We start from the raw sequence: 16,942 nt of genomic DNA on the forward strand, positions 1-16,942 counted from the left end.
CTGGTTCTCCTTATGTTTCCTGCCTGATAACTGTGGCAATGCATTGCTTTTTTTTTTTTTGTCTGGTGTTTTACTACAGTAGTAATTTTAACGGCTTGCTAACATTTAACAACTGTGTAATGCACACATTAGCTGCAGTAATGTGTGTATACACATCTATAATATATGTATATGCATATAAAAGCTATGAGCTTCATTTCAAGTAAACAGTTTATTTAAATGTATGCACATGCTTCTAGTTTCCTGAAACATGACGTAGTTCTGTTTTCAGCATTATCTCAAATGTTTTTCTAAACCAGCTTTTTTAATTTTATGCAGCTTCTCAGCAAAAGCTATTTCAGATTTTCCCTCTTTAAATATTTGCTTTTAGCATCAGTGAATGAAAACCATGAAATGTACATGAAGGATTCTGTGTCTGCTGCAGAGGTTGGTACTGGCCAGTACGCCACAACAAAGGGCATCTCTCAGACCAACTTGATAACCACTGTGACTCCAGAGAAAAAGACAGAAGAGGACAAAGATGATGAAGAGGGCAAAAAGAAGAGAGCAGAGGAAGTCACCCCGATTTCAGCAATACGCCATGACACCAAGGTAGAATTTTCAGGGTTTTGTATTAAACAGGGCTGCCTGGAGAGTGCTTGGAGAAACACTGAATTTTTAGGGATGGGGGGAGAAAGAGGAAATAGTTCTGTGAAAGGAAATATACCATGTGTATATATGTGTCTTGAATCAGTGTTTTTGTAGTCCTTTCAGTTTTCATAGATGTTATAAAAGTTAGTTCCTGCCTTGGACTGTTTTTTGAAATATGTTTAACAGTCAGAATGATGTTTTTCACTCAGCATTCAGCAGCTCTTTAGGAAATGCCCAGAAGAAGCCTGGCGGTGCGTGTTTGTTCTTCTGGTTTTCAGTCATATTTTGACTTTAGTATGGCCATCCTGTTTTCTTATTTTGACAAGGCAACAAAATAGTTCTTTATTCTTGTATGTAGCTTGGTGCTTTAAACTATTCCTCTTATACTTCTCTTAACACTGTTTCCTTGCATGAATTTCAGTGGGCATTTTCCCTCTATTAACTTCTGGATCTTAATTGCTGCTATAAGCAATTTTTTTCTGGCTTACAAAAGCATTTACTTGACTTGTATGAAGTTTATGTTGAAGAAAGCAATTATAATTGATGGTTCTCTTCTCAGTTGTTAAATTTGAGTCATCCCTCATCATCTTCAATCCCACCACCACCACACACGGTTGTGCATACTACGTACTGAGATATTAATACAGGACAAATCAAAAAGGAGGATGGAGAAAATAGTGAATAGAGATTGACAGTGAAGAGAAATATGGTAGAATAAGATTCAAAAAGTGTACTGTGGAATGCACTTGCTAAACAAATAAGGTTTACCCTCATCTTTTAGGAAGAAAAACCTTGATGTATTTACATCCACAGAAGTGTCAAGTATGCAAATGTCAGAACCTGAACTTTCAGCTTTATCATATAAAGTCAGTATGAACTACCTAGTGAAAGGACCAAGTCCTCAAAAAGAATTGCATTTAAGGTACTAAAAACAGAAACAAATTGAGTTACTGAAAATTGCCAATGAGGAAAGGTTTTCTTTTGAAAGTATGTACTGTAATGGTAGCATTTAAAAGAAAATCTCTACAAAATTTAACTGGTCTTCTTGAAACTCCATTAGTTTCCACATGGAGAAAGAATGATGAAAATCAAATATGAGAAAACATCCAATAGAAGCTAGTTCTGTTTCAAGTGATGGTTAATTTAAGTCAATGGAGGGATCAGTTGCATTTTGAAGATCATCGAGCTATTTGTTATATATGGTTAGAAATAGAGTTGTTTTAAGACAATACTTTGATGGAACTTAAATATGCACAAATGATTGATTTTTACCCCCACTCAAGAGATGAAGTCTGTTTAAACCATTATAAATAGAGTTTCAGTTCTGTAATCCTACAGAGATCTCAGTCCTGTTTCCACATGGACCTGCTAACAGATTTGTCTGTCATCACAAAAAGAACATTTCAAGGAACACAAGACAAGCTTGAAATCAAATCCCCTTTTAAGGGCATATAGATGTTTTAGATATGTTTACAGCTTTTCCATTAAGTCATTTTGCCTTTGTTGTATCCATGTGTATTTAAGTACCAGAAGTTATTCTAAATATTAACACTGTAAAGATGTCAGTAGGTGTATAGTCTGTATTAGAAAAGAATACATTTACTTTAGATTTTTATCTTTACAATATAAAGAGAAGTTGTATTTTTTTTGGTGTGTGTATTTAGCTCACACAAAAAAAACCCCCAGTGAGTCCATCAGCATTAAATTTTGACTTGAGCTTACTACATTAAACCCATAAAGACATTTATAAGTGGTTTGAAGCTAGGCTTGTTTCTGATTACTTTGTTTGGGAATACAGATTTCTTGAACCAATAGATTGTTAGAGAAGGAAGAAAGGGAAATATTAAAGAGGAAGGAAAGCAGCTCTTCCATGTAATTGCTTGGCTTTTGTCCCATTCCTGTCATTAATATACATGATAAAGTTCAGACTTAGTAGCAACCTGTGTCTAAAAGTGTGTCTAAAGGTGAATCTGCTTTTTGCCTCTAGTTCAACACCAGCTTGAACTGGTGGAAAATGCTGTTGTGGCTTTAAAGTAATTTTGCTTTTGGGAGCCTGAAGTGAAAGTGAAATGGCAATTATGGCTCCTTGGGGACACACATTATGGATGGAGCAGCTCAGGCACTTAGGGTTTGGTCATGGATCCAATGGGCCACTTCAGCTACGTGCACCTGGTGGATTTTGGCCAAAACATCTCTGATCCATCAGCATAGTGGCAGATGTGTTGTACTGGGGTATGCATTTTGGTGATGTCAGTGGTTTTTGTCCTTCTAAAGAGCGGTGGTGTCTGCTTGCAGGGAGCATGTGAAACAACAGTCACCATTTCTGCTGAATCACCTCCCTCCTCCTACCAATTTTTTGTCCTCAAATGAACCTGAAAGGCCAGTTGAATGCCCGATAAGTGACATATCAAAGCAAATCCTGCTTACTGGTAGCCAGTATTCTTGGCATTGTGGTAAAACTTACAGCACAAGCATCGGGGGCATTTTTGTCTCTTCACTATGGGTAAAGGGTCTCATTTTCATTATGAGAAGATATGGCTGTGTAGGACAAGGACCTCTCTCTAGCCAGCCCCCCTTCAGATCCCAAGTGAGAGATGATGGGGTCTGCTGAGCCCCGAGTCTCAGCTACCTTCTTTCAGTGTGTGGCCAATGAGGTGGCAGCGTGAAGGGGCTGGGAGGGGGTGAGCCCCCAGCACTGCCTGCTTGGGCTCACAGTGACCAGAGGGGAGGGCAGGGCTGTGGGGATGCCCAGCAGGGGCCAGTGGTGGGGGCTGTACTGAGGAACTGACTGCTGGGATAGCTGTCGAGCTGTTTTTACCATCAGGAGCAGGTGATGAATGGATTTCTGCTCCCCCCACCAAATAGCAATGTGTTTTAATTTGGTTTAGGGCCTAGATTTTTTTCTAAATATTGCAATGGAGGAATTTAAAGTCCTTGGAGTTTTAATCATTACTGCTGAAGTTGTCCAGGCATAGATGGGAAGCATTTGGCCCCCACTGGGTCTCCTTCTCTGCAAGAATGCTGTCTCAAATAGTGCTGGTATTAGAAATATGTTTCCTTCTTTGTTACTCTCCATATACTTCATGTTTGAAAACTCTTTATGACTGGAAACCAATCTTTCAGTAAGTGGAAACTGGCAGCACCTGGAACTCCCTATGTGGCCATGGAGGCTTTTATGTAAATCCTGTGCTGCAGAGGACTAGACAAATGTTGAATCAAGAAGTTGCCTTTTGTAAGCTGGATTCACAAATACCTGTGGTGTGCGGCACGGGAACATGCAGTGTTCAATTCAGTGGAAAGCTGTGGTTTTAAAATACTGTTAATAATTTTATATATATAATATATATTATATAATCATCACGGAAGAAAATTAACTAATTACAGTTTTCTTTTTGTCCTTTTGCTTTTGCGCCTTGTTTGCTGCTCTTTCTCTGTCACCAGCCATCTTTGCTTGGCACTGATTCCCACCACTCCTCGCCATCCTCTCAGCCTGGCCCCCATGTATCTTCAGCCAAGCTTCGCAGGAGATGCAAGGAGAGCACTCGGACAAAGTCCTTAGGCTGTGAGGCCCCCAAAGAGAACGCTCCCAAACACAGCGAGTCGGAGCCAGACTCTGACAGAAAGGGGAGAGTTTGCTCCGCCGAGCAAGACGTGGCTTTTGGCTACAAGCAAAAAGCTGGCAAAGGCGGAACACTGTTTTCCTTCTCCTTGCAACTTCCAGAGTCATTTCCTTCCCTCCTGGATGACGATGGCTACCTGTCCCTCCCTAACCTCTCCGAAACCAACCTCCTGCCTGCCAGTGTGCAGCACTACCTCCCCATCCGCTCCCCTTCCCTCGTGCCTTGCTTCCTCTTCATTTTTTTCTTTCTGCTCTCTGCCTCTTTCTCAGTGCCATACGCCCTCACTCTCTCCTTTCCTCTGGCTATGTGCCTCTGCTACCTGGAGCCCAAGGCGGCCTCCTTGAGTGCCTCACTTGCCAATGACCTGAGTGACAGTTCAGAGGAAGAGGTGTGTACCTCGGCATCGAACACACTCTTTTTCGTGTTCAGTGCTTCAGTCCTAACCAGTGTTAGATTGCTGCAATAGTGGTCCTACTTTCAGAGCCTCATTTCTGTCTGTGCTGATATGTTAGAAGGGGTCTTTTTTTTTTTTTTTTTTGGTTTGGGGGTTGTTGTTTTTTCTTTTTTTTTTTTTCTCCTTTTTTATTTTTTTCTCATGCTGGGAGTACAGCTTGGAGCCCAGGGTTAGGCACAACACTGTGTGGAAGAGGCTTGGCTTGAACTGTGTCAGTTGATGCAAAATGACTTGCATTAAATGACAAGACCTTTTTCTTCCCTCTATCAGTTTATACTAGGGTTAGAACAGTTATCTAAATAGTGGGTATTAAGTGTAATTTTCTACATAAGAAGCATGTAAATATATGCATATGTATCTACATTTATTTATATGACTAGCTACCCAATAATGATAAGCACCCTCACCAACTTCAGTATGTTCAAAGCACAGATGGACTCAGCTTTTTACAAGAGCTATCAACTCTAGCTGATAGAAAAGGCTTTCTGGTCTAGCAAAACCTGGATCTCGATTTTCAGCCTTGATCCCATCTCTGCTGCAGATTAAATTGTTTTCCTATGGTTAAATCCAGTGTATCAGTGAGGGGTCAGATTGGGACAGCTGTTCTGCAGCTGTTGCAGGAGCATGTCACGTGGGCTGTCTTGACATTTGCAGTGTTAGATTAGCACTGCCAAAACTGATGCCTCAAGCCACCAGGGTCACCACAGGCAGATGAACCAGCTGCAGTAGGAGTCTGCAGTTGTTCTGGGTTCTGTGGATGTGATGGTATATCCAGAGGTAGGAAAGGAATATGCTTATGTAACAGAGCAACTGGCAGCTCAGTTTTTGCTGGAGCCTGATTATTCTTTGATGACAGAATAAAATGAGTTCAGGTTTTCCTTGATTTTCTATTTTCTTCTTCAGCTTCAAATATGAAAGTATGGTTTTGCTTTGTATATAGAGAAAAAAACCCAGATCAGATAGTTGCAGACCAGTTGGCCCTGTAAAAGGCCACCTTGGCCACTTGTTGATAGTCCATTGCAGGAGCTCTCTTCAATAAACCAGCTTGACCATTGTCATCTGCTGCTGTTAGTTTTGTAAGACTTGGTGAAGAATTTAATTTCCTTAATATGGAAAGCCAAAAGTCATGTCAATTTGTCTTGCAGAAACATTGTCTTTAGATGCTTTTGGCACTGTGATGCCTTACAACTAAAAAATAATATGCAATTTCTGATAAAAGGCATCCAAAATGCTGCTGTCTCATCTCTTGTCCTCATTTTGAGACAGCATTTAAGTCTCAATTTGCATTAGCTCTGCACTTGGATTAATCTAATAGGAATAACAGCATTAATATAGTTCCAGCTCTAGAGGCAATAATGAGGCAGTGTTTATGTAATGCATTAGTCTGTTTCTCTTTCAGAAAAGAGCACTTCTTTTTATTAGTAAAGTTAGGAAGTATTGAGCATAAAAACATCTGAAACAGGCTTTTTAGTATCTCTCTTTTATGAGGATGATTACTCTGGCAGTGCGTCCTGGCAGACAACACAGACTTGTGCCTAATCCACGGGGTATTTCTTGTTCAAAATATTGCATGAAAGTGAATATGTTTTAAACTCGGGCATGTCTGCATTACATTGGCAAAACAAATCACAGCAATTACGATCACAGGGTAGGAGAGGTGCAGCCACAGCACTTCAGGAGAAGCTGCCTTCTGTCCTGCTCCAGCCCTTGCCTGCCCACCAGCCCCACCTCAGCTGTACCTCAGCCTGTCTTGGAGCTGAGCCTGGCCTTCTTAACTCTTCACTCCAGAGGAGTGCCTTGCTCAGCCTTAACTCACCATTCCCTGCTCTGTGATAATGCCAGATCTTTATTTCAAGTAACTCAGTAATGCTGACTTCAACTCCATGGCTGTTGATTGGCTTACTAGCAGATGTGTATGTTGAAATAAAGCAAGTTTTATGCTTTATTTAGGATTTCATTTCACTCATGGCAAAAGAAATAGGAACCTTTCCCACCTCCACAGTTCACAAAAGATTGCACACAGTGATGCAGGAGACCACAGCCAGTGTCCTGAACCAATGTCATACATTGTTGAGCTTGTTCTCCCTTGAGCTATGCATCTGGAGTCAGTCCCTGCAGTCAAAGACAGAATTTCACCCCTTGGAATTCATGGCCTCTGTGTTTGTACCTTAGCTGCTAATTTTCTATTGACTTCAAGTTCTTAAATGAACCCTATGTGCCAGACTTGTGTTACAATGCCTTGTCACAATTTTTAACTCTTTTAAAATGCCTATGCCTGGATTAATTAATTCCTCTTTGCTTCCTTTTTTTTTTTTTTTTTTTTGTAAATAGGAGTGACAACGCATACTTTTTTTTCTATTGCCATACCTTTACAATTGCCTATAATGTTATAAAGACATGAGATCCTTTGTTAATAGAGAAACAATTTTCTATCACTTTAGTGAAAGCAATTGGACCAGCCTAATAGACTACTTTGACATTACACCTCCACCTGAAAATAAATGTGGTCTGTCTCAAGAGTGGTCATGGCTTGAAAAATTTCATGTAACTTGCATTCATGCACTTAGCAAGTAGTGCAAAATGCTTCTTTATTCTTCTGTCTGTCATACAAATAATACAAACTCTTCAAAGAATAAAACACAAAGCAATGAAAAAAAAATCAAAACACTGTCTTATGAAACTGGAGTTGTCAGAAAATGACCAAAGATTGGAGGAAATTCAAAGCTAAGACTGATACTCCATCCACCAGTAGGTTCTTCTTTTGTTCTTGTTCATATTGATGTGATTGGAGGATGAGATGTGTTGTCCTGGCTTTAAATTGCCTGCCTGGGTTACTTTAGATTATCTAAGGACCACAGAAAATTACTAATGGAAACCAGAGCTTTCATTGCTATCAAAACAACTTGGATGTGCCAGTCTGGGGCAGTAGGGTGCACTTTACTTACGAGTTTTCCATACGCTTACCTGACATCAGCATAGTTTTTTGAACTCTCTTCTCAGTCTGTAGTAACCTCCACTCCTCCACTCTCTATTAATCTTGACACTTGTGTTCTCCAGTAAAATGTTCTTCATACAAAGCAGGGATAGATCAGTCTGTGCAATGCTGTGCTTTGTTTCATTTTTATCACTCATACCTAGTAAGTGTTTGGGGGGTGGGGGAAGTTACTTTTGTTTTTCTCCTGCTTTCATCCATACTCTTAAATGGAATGAGAAGTATTTTTTTCTTCTTTTAATGGCAATTTTCTTTCATTTTACTATCATTAACAATTATCAGCTGTTCTTTATTGGAACCGAGTGGGATTTGAGCCTTACCATTACTCCACAGACAGACAGTAGATGGGCTGGGGGTATGGTTATTTGAACTCCTTGGTAATGCAGACAGCCTCACGGTGTATAAATGTGGAGACAAGAATAACCTACAAATGAGGGGCTGAAAGTCAGATGACTGTTAAAGTAGCTTTTTTGTTGGTTGTTTTTTGGGTTTTTTTTAATTATCTTTTTCCCCTCCAGATAAAAAATCAACCAGCACTTTATATTGGCTAGCACAAAAACTAGTTCAATTATTTTCTGTAAAAAATCATTATGGGAGGAAAAGTTTCTTTAGAAAATATTAGTCACGTGTTTCCCCCATTTTTTTTTAAAGCTACCTGGCTTTGTTAAGGGAAAAAAAAATATCTGCTATTCAAATAACACTTTCCTAGTAACAGTTTGTTTGGCTTATAAATTTGTTCCAGTAAAGCCATATCCTGTGTACAGTACGCCTCAAGTCTTCCTCTGAGTCTGTTCTGTTTACTAATATAGCATTTTTATTTTGCTTCTTTGACATGTGCGTTGTTTGAAAAGCAATGCTAATGCAGTTCACAGGGATGTTGAGTTTAACAGCTCCCCGTGTGAGCCGCGTGTACTGATGAGCTGGGTTTATTCTTTATTCCTGCCTTCCTCTCGGGACCCGGGTACTTGTCTAACCCAATAGACTGACAGTGAGCAGACGGATACTGCGGCTGATGGTGAGACCACTGCCACCGAGGTTTGTACAGTCGCCGGCACCCAGCTATGGCAGGGGAGAGCGTTTTGCCTCGTCTCTTCCCCACCCTGGGCCTCGGGGCTAAACCGCATGTCTGCTCCGGCAGCTCAGGATCCCTCCCTGCGCGTGTGTGCATGTGCGTGCCTGCCAGCGGGACAGCTTTGCTAGGACAGTTGAGTTTCCAGTGCTCCCTACGAGTTCCTCTGATTTCTGAGTTTGGTTTGGAAGCTGCAAGGCCTCTGTGTTGTGCGGTTAGTGGGGCAGTGGCGGTGTCACCCGTACCAGTGCTGCCCATCCGGAGGGTTGTGCTGGCCAGATCATGCCCTGGGGTTTCTCGTTTGCTTGTTTGCTTGTACTCTGAAGCCTGAATGGGAGAGTGGGGGAAAGACAATAAAAAGTAGTTTTCAAATTTATTGAATAGAGGTATTTTCACATTTTAAGTATCTACGTTTTTTCTTTAATGTAATTTCACATGGCATCTTCACATATTGCCACTACTAGTCCAGGTGTTCTTTTCAGATGAAAAATGTAAAATGTTTATATTTTCCTTGCACTGAGGAGCCTCATATCCACAACATGGTACATAGACTGTGCAGGAAAATTCAACCCTATGTGACTTCACTGAAGTGCATATAATGCTTTCATAATTAATATGGTTGCAGCTGCAAACATGAGCTGAATTTCATCTGACATCTGCTAGAAGACAGAGTCTTACCACAAACACTACTCTAGGTTTCCAGAAGGATCTCATTAATATTTGAGACTGTTAAAATTATTGTCAAGGAAAAATTTTCTGTATGACACGTCAGAAAGATTCAGCTTTGGCTGTAAATAGAATAAATTTGAACTGAGTTGTAAAGTAATCAACAGATTTTCTCATGAGTCATTTGTCTGATTAGGACTATATGAAAAATTAACAATAAAATAGCTGCACGGGCATTAAAAGAATTCAAATGGTACAACAATATAAAGTCTGTTGAGATGAGTCAGAGTAGAAAATTCTTTAAAGGGCTTCTTCCACTCCATAGCTTCAGGTCTTGAGCCCTGAAGAAAGTAAAACCTAATCATAAAAAATGTGACATTTAGAATGTTCCGTTTATTACTCAAAAATGCATGTTAATATCCCTAGTTGCCATCCTTATTTAGAGGAGAAGATACAGCACATCTCAGTTTTTCTTACAGATACTTGATTTTCAAAATGTGTGGTATATCTGCCACCTGAAAATTGCACCCTTGGAAACAGGGCTGCTGGGGCAGTCCTTATGGCTTTGCTTTTGAAAATGTTCACTGAAGTGGACGGGATGTGTGTGACACTCCAGATGATAGGTCCTGAAAGAATATATGCAGGCTAAATATGAACTAAAATTACAGAAATACAGAAAGGGACTATGGTTAGGGAAATAGCATTTTAAGCAAATAAAATGTGCTTCCTTCTGCAGAAAGTGTTGCAGGTTGCTTGCCCATGGTGAGCTTATGCAAAGCTTTGCTTGTGGCCCAGATTATATCCTATGTGTAAATTCTGGGATTACGGAATTCCAAAGCATTTGCTGTTGCTGTTCAATCCTAGACTAGCTGTGACCTTGGTGAGAAGGTGCAGTTGCTGCTCCATTAATAGAGATTTATGAATGTGGAGCATAGCAATATTTATAAAAGGAAGATGTTTAATACACCTTTGATAACAAAAAACAAATTTGAGAAGAGTTTGCTCTGAGTTAGGAAAAACTGTGCAAAGCCAGTGTGTCTACTTCTCCTTAAACCCTTAATGGGGAGAAAATGGGATTTTAACCTAGTGTGTACCTCTCACCAATGTTGATAAAACCTTCATTCATACAAGTGGGTAAGGTGTTGTTTTCCAATCTTTCTCATGCTGGCAGTCGGATCAAGAGGAGGACGGAGATCTAAAGGCACAGGTACAGAAACAAAAGGTCTAGATGTTGCTCAGGTATCAATGTTGGAGGTGTTTGCCTCTTTCAGCATGTTACTGTCGGTTCTCTGTGAAGAAATGTGTAGAAACAGCATTTTGTATCCTTTCAATACTGTGTCCCTTACTTTCCCTTTCTTTTTCACTTCTTTCAGAATAGTCTGATTAAGCGAATACAGGGTGAAAATGTGTATGTCAAACATAGTAATCTTATGTTAGAGGTTGGTATTGGTATATACCAGTGCATGTACGTACATGTGTGTTAGTTTTAGTGGTAAACTGTGGATCTGCACTATGATGCATGAACTGTGTACTCCCACCTGCTAATAGATTATTTTTTCTCTCAGATTATGATGACTCCTCTAACTTGTACTATCAATATCGATATATGCGTGTGCGTATATGTGTGTGCCTCCACGCGCATATGTATGTTTGTTTGGAGCCTCTTATCAGGTGCAAATTATAGTGATATGGATAGGCTCTTTAAGAGTGTATTTAGACTCACTTGTACGAGATATGCTATGCTGTTCTCTTTCAAAATGCCACATTTTCACCGAGTGTTGTGTTAGTGCTGTGCTCCCCGGCTCCCTGAGCTGTTACTTCCCTCTAAACTAACCAAGTTGTGTGTTTTGGCTCTAAAGTTTGGTTGGCTTAGGATGTATCACAAACTGCTCTATTCTTTTAAAACTGTCTAGGATCTAGACAAAACCCAGGAAGATCTGATGAAACATCAGACCAATATAAGCGAGTTGAAACGCACCTTCTTGGAAACCTCCACAGAAACGACTGTGTCTAATGAGTGGGAGAAGAGGCTTTCCACATCTCCCGTTCGGCTTGCAGCAAGGCAGGAGGATGCTCCTATGATTGAACCACTAGTGCCTGAAGAGGTCAGCGCGAGCTGAAAGGCTTCGTTATGTATTTGTCTATGCATTTTTACTTAATAGCAGCTCTCACTAGATTAGAGGCCATAGTTTGAGGCCAATCCCTGCTTGCAGGCACTCCCTTTTCTCAGGACACAGGGTCTAGCGGCAAAGATGGGAGGAAGACCAGATACCATAAATATATACATATATAAAATATGTGTATATAGAGAATTAAAATCACTGGAAGCCGTGTGGCAGAACTGGGTCTCTTTGAGGGTGCAAAAATGCAGGCGTTGTTACAGGTTCGGTGAGCTTGAGGAAGTCCAGCCATGCATGAAAGAAATCATGAAAGTGATGGAGAGAAAATTTAAACAATGGTGACTGGTCGGGAGCAGCGGTGTAGTGAGATGGGTGGGGCTATGGTGCCAAGCTTGAAAAGAAAATACAGAACAAAGGGCAGAATTCTCAGTCTCTGAAGACAGGGAAGAAATAATGATGATAGTTAGACCTTCTTGGCCAGTTCCATAAGGGACCTGATGGTTGCTGCAGTCTGCTGGGTACTGTCACTGAAGACCCAATGCAGATTGCTAGGTATCTGCATTTTCATGCGGTGTGCGTGTGTGAAAAAATCTTGCTCACTGTGCAGTCTTGAAGTGCTTGTAAGAACCTTTCCAGTTTAAAAGCTGGTATTAAACCTGATCTGTAGGTAGATAAGGACATGTAGGGGTAGCAAGGCAACATTTGTGTTGCAAGGAAATACATAGTGCAGTGTCTTGGCTTAAGTCCAGTGGAGCACAAAGAAATAAGCTTGTGTGGTCTGCCTGAAAGTTAATTTTTTTATTCTATTATGAATGGATATCTGGTTTCTGTCTCACAGGAATTACCTTTATGAGTACCTCTTGGTTTTAGCATTCAAGACCAATAAATGGTCATGAGATTTGTTTCTGTGCCCACAGCCCTGATGTAATGTTGTAAGGAACTCAGTAAAAATTGTCTGGAAAATTAAATTGAAAGAGTGTTCTGCTTTCGCACCTCAGAGGTTGGTGCTGCAGACCCACAACTCTGGGGACAGGCATCCCTGGAGGGAGGCAGGTAGCAAGTGTCAGCTTCTCCTCATATGGAAAGGGATATTGCCAAAGAAAGGGCTCTCACCTCTTCCACTCCCACATTACGTGCAGTGGCTCATGAGGGCACCAGATGTGTATTTGTGTGGCCTTCAAGTTGGATTAAAGTACCTAAAAAAGCAGGTTCAGTGCTCATAGCTTCCCTTTTGAGAGGAGCACAGAGGAGTTTTAGTGTTGTTCCTACTGCCTTGTTCAGGGATCATAACAGACCCTACAAACAGGCTAGTTTGTTTGTAATTGAAAATAAAGGTTTATCCTTCTAAAAGTAAAATTGTAATTACAATGAACAGGATGTATTTATCATAATAAAGATGTAAGGAACTGTGGAAAAAATGGCTATCTGAGCCTGAATCAGAGGATTACAAACTTAGCCCTGTTTGGTTTATATCTTTATTACTTTAGGAATTTAATAATATTTTTTAATTAAAACACACAAGCAGTAGCAAAGTATTACACAGCTATGTAGGCTTCACTCTGAGGAAGTACATCTGAATTTAACCATTTGTTTGGAAAGGAAAAGGGCAAGAATTATCTGATATCTCTTCTCTTGCTGGTAGAAGACAACTTGCCCAAAAGCAACTTCCAGTTTCTTAGATGTAGGTATACCTTATATGCATCTAAGTAATCTACATCTGTTTCACATAACTTCATCCAAATGAAAGTGCTTCTGTGGAAAATTAAGAGCAGACTTGAGCTATCACAGCGTAACTCTGAGGTGACTTCTGCTGTAGATAACACCTGGCCATTCCTTTGGTCCCAGTAAGTTCTATGGTTTCAGTTCACACGTTCTCATGAGAGGGGATTTTTTCAGGAAAAAGCTGAAACCATCCATAGGTCAAAATCAGCACCTTGATGTCTACTAAGAAATGCAGAGGTAGTCAAGACAGTGTAGTGCCTTGCAAGTCAAAGCACTTACACATTTCATTTAACATATCTACTTTAAAAATGTGTTCAGTGCTGTTGCCTTTAGCTCCTTCTTATAATAAAACAAGAACAGAAGAGAAAATATGTCTTTTCAAAATGTGGTGCTCGAGCATGTGGCACCTCAGTGTTTGGTCAGTGTGACTTTAAGCCTGTCTAGTCACCATTTATTTTTCTTAGAACAGATGGGGAAATCCTTTGTTTTCCTTGGTGATGAAAAATATAGTTTTAAATGTCTTCCATGATGGTGGCTAGATAGCTGTAGAACATGAAAGCCATATTGGCAAAGTCCTTGACAATGTCTAATCTGAGCTGGATTGGATGAAACCAACATTTTAGGAATAAAGGAGCTATGAATCTCATCACAGTCAGTGAGTCGAGCCATTTATCCCTTTCTAGTTTCATATTTCTCTTTACATTTCTATCTTTCTTCTTTAATACATGTGCCCTTTTATCATGCCAGTCATAGGACTTCCATTGGCAAAGCTATTGAGTATAATAGTTGCTGAAGTTAGTAGAAGGAGTTTGGCAAGAAACCCATTTTGCTCTTCAGGGGCTTACTTTCTCTGGGCAAATGGCAACAGTGGCCAGCCCAGAAGGTGGACTCAAAAGCTTTGGGAAATTGAATCTTACCAACATTTAAAATTTTCCCAAGATATAGAGATACACTTCCTATTCTCATGGCACTGGGAAAGTACTGATGGGATAAAAGTAAGGAGATTTTGGTGTCACACTACAGGATAATAGAACAACAGTTAGCTCCTGCTGTAAGAAAAGTGCTCCTAAGACTTCTAATATCAACAGGAAAAAAGGGAGAGCTGAAATCCTTGCTGGGCACACCTTCTGCCTGCTTCAGGAGAGAGGGCTGCAAACTCCAGAGAGAGTCTTGCCCAGAGTGAAGATGGAGGGGCCTGTTCTGGGCTATTGGTGGAAGATGTGTAAACTGGCATTAGTTCCAGTTATATGAATAATATGAAATGAAAGAAAAGCAGTGCATCCACACCTGGGTGTTACTCACTTTAGTGGGTTTTGTGCTACACTTGTGCATACCATTTGTATACTCATGTCTCCTTTGCATTCACGCCAGAGAAATGCTGATTTCACTTCTTATTGGAAACCTTTATGCTGTAAAATGATTCTCTTTAGTTCTGTTTCCTAATTTTCCATGTGATTAATAATTTGTAGAGTAGAGAAAGATGAGCTACTGTTAAGTATAGTGGACTTTATACCCTCCATTTACTAAAATCATTTATTCCCCTGACATTAGACCAAAGAAGAAACAGAAAAATCAGAAAAACTCATATTTTTGCAGAAGGGAGGTACTACATTCCTTGAAATGCAGGTAAAAATAAACAATACTTCACTGAAATGCAGTAAGAAAGGATGGCAATTATTTATTATTTTATTATCTTTTTTGCTTTCCAAGCCCTCCCTTTTCATATTTTTTTATTATTATTTCATAAATTTCAAACAGAGATATAATCTGGAGGTCAAATTCTGAGGAATGGATCCTCTCCAGAGCTTATGGCTTCCTAATGGAGACTGATTTCTCTGCTAGTTAGAAATCTACTTGCACGGTGCTGTTTGGATGTTGTTTGCAGTTTGCATGCATTTCCAGCATAAACCTCACTGAGAACGTTACGGTGAATGGGGCACTTCTGTCACGAGAATGAGTTTCCTTTATATTGTCAAGTGAATTTAGATTATGCTGAGTGATGGTGAACTTTATATTTTTATTGGTTTTTCTATTAGCCAAGTGTGATAGAGAAGAAGCTGCAGGAAGGAGAATCTGCTGGCACTTTGGTTACTTCTCATCAAATCATTATCCAGAAAAGTATCCCATCATCCCTAGAGGTTATTTTTAATTCATTCAATTTTAAACTACACCATTTGCTTAGTTAAATACAGACGTTATGGTCTTAAAGTCAAATAACTGGATGCTGATTGTGAAAGCAAATCACATTGCATATTTGCATGAGGAGGAAAAAAAAAGCTGCAATTAAGTTTCATTCAGAATTTTTAGTACTATGCTTAGTTTATACAGTTTGCTATGTTATGCTTCTCCATTTAAACAATCTTGAAGGGCATCAGTGTTCTAATGAAAACAAGGAAATTCAGTGCAGGCTACATACAAAAGCGTACTATTCTAAAATGTCATTAACAGCATGTTTGTAACAACTGGGGTATAGTTGAATGGGCTTATTTGCCCTATTTTTGTAATTTGTTTTTTGACTGTAGCTTTGTGAACCACAGCAATATGTGATTTTTAACCGCAGGTCAATTCCAATAACCATTAAAATTATGCATTGACCTGCTATTTTGCTTCAAACAAATACAGAAATAGTGTGGCAAAAGTAATATTTTTGGGTCCACGTTATATGGACCTCTGAAGAGAGAGAATATGCAAAGAAATCATATTTTGCCTAAGGCAATTCTGCTTATTTGGTTGATAACTCCTCTAAGAGGTACAATGCCAAAAATTACTGTGTGCTTTCAGAAGAAGCAACATGATTTCTTAAAAGTCTTCATAATTTAGTGCTTCTGAAGTACAGATAAACCTGCAGATAGTCTAATTTAGCTTTTATATCTCAAATATAGGGCACTGAGGATTGGGTTATTATAGACAAAATACCCTCTGAGGTAGTTGATGCTGAATCGGAAAAAAATCTGGCATACAAAGTAGTGACTGTGAGCAGTAAAACTGCCTTTCCACCTGAGATATTAAAATCCAGTACCATTCTAATGCAGAGCTTTGAGGACTTGGAAAGTGAAATACAATCCAATGAGGAGAATAAGCAGAAAATGTTCACCCTAGGAAAGTCCTATGATACCGTATCTGGGAAAATTGTAACCATGACCAGTAAAGCTAAAGAGGGTGAGAAAGCAATTCAGCCTTCAGTAGAAACTTTGCAAAAACTGGAAGGGGAAGTGCAAGAATCTGTGAAAATGGTTCCAGTAGTGGCCAAGTATGAAATCCTCAAGTCGGTCACTGATGAGAAAACCAGACGGGGCTCCGATGCGCAGAGCACGAGAAGAAAGCTGTCTGACTCTCTGACACCCATAAAGGAAGCAGAATCTCAGTTGCAAAGTCCTGAAGAGGAGAACTTGAAAAAGACACTAAGGATGGACCAGGATTTGCAGTTACTTGGTACACTGGAAAGCTTACAGCTTGGCAAAGCAGAAAAGCATCTTGGCGGAGAAGCTGTAAAAGCAGGGGCGTTTGCCCGGACAGATAAGAGCTTGTCTGAGTGGAGATATTCCAGAGAACAACCATTTACCATTGCTACTGCTCACTATGTTACTGAGTCGTCTGCAACAAAAGTAGTGGTAACAAGTGGCTTTGACTTCATGCCACGATTTAAAGATAAAAGCATGACTTCTTTTA

The 16,942-nt window shown here is 39.9% G+C and overlaps 1 protein-coding gene across 26 annotated transcripts in view; it reads left to right on the top strand.

Moving 5' to 3' along the window:
- Window positions 1-16,942, top strand: part of EPB41L3 (erythrocyte membrane protein band 4.1 like 3) — a 144,959-nt gene that overhangs the window by 119,416 nt on the left and 8,601 nt on the right. For 6 of the 26 annotated variants that reach the window (XM_033069462.2, XM_033069409.2, XM_033069455.2 and 3 more), the window contains exons 12-20: window positions 371-591; window positions 4,072-4,638; window positions 8,678-8,731; window positions 10,603-10,638; window positions 10,805-10,870; window positions 11,345-11,536; window positions 14,825-14,899; window positions 15,310-15,411; window positions 16,156-16,884. In XM_033069462.2, coding sequence (XP_032925353.1) covers window positions 371-591; window positions 4,072-4,638; window positions 8,678-8,731; window positions 10,603-10,638; window positions 10,805-10,870; window positions 11,345-11,536; window positions 14,825-14,899; window positions 15,310-15,411; window positions 16,156-16,884 — 2,042 coding nt within the window. The remainder of the gene's footprint in view (window positions 1-370; window positions 592-4,071; window positions 4,639-8,677; window positions 8,732-10,602; window positions 10,639-10,804; window positions 10,871-11,344; window positions 11,537-14,824; window positions 14,900-15,309; window positions 15,412-16,155; window positions 16,885-16,942) is intronic. The other 20 variants (XM_033069538.2, XM_033069511.2, XM_042779640.1 and 17 more) reach the window with 17 other exon arrangements.

Source organism: Catharus ustulatus, chromosome 1 (genome assembly GCF_009819885.2).
Source record: "Catharus ustulatus isolate bCatUst1 chromosome 1, bCatUst1.pri.v2, whole genome shotgun sequence".
NCBI lineage: Eukaryota > Metazoa > Chordata > Aves > Passeriformes > Turdidae > Catharus > Catharus ustulatus.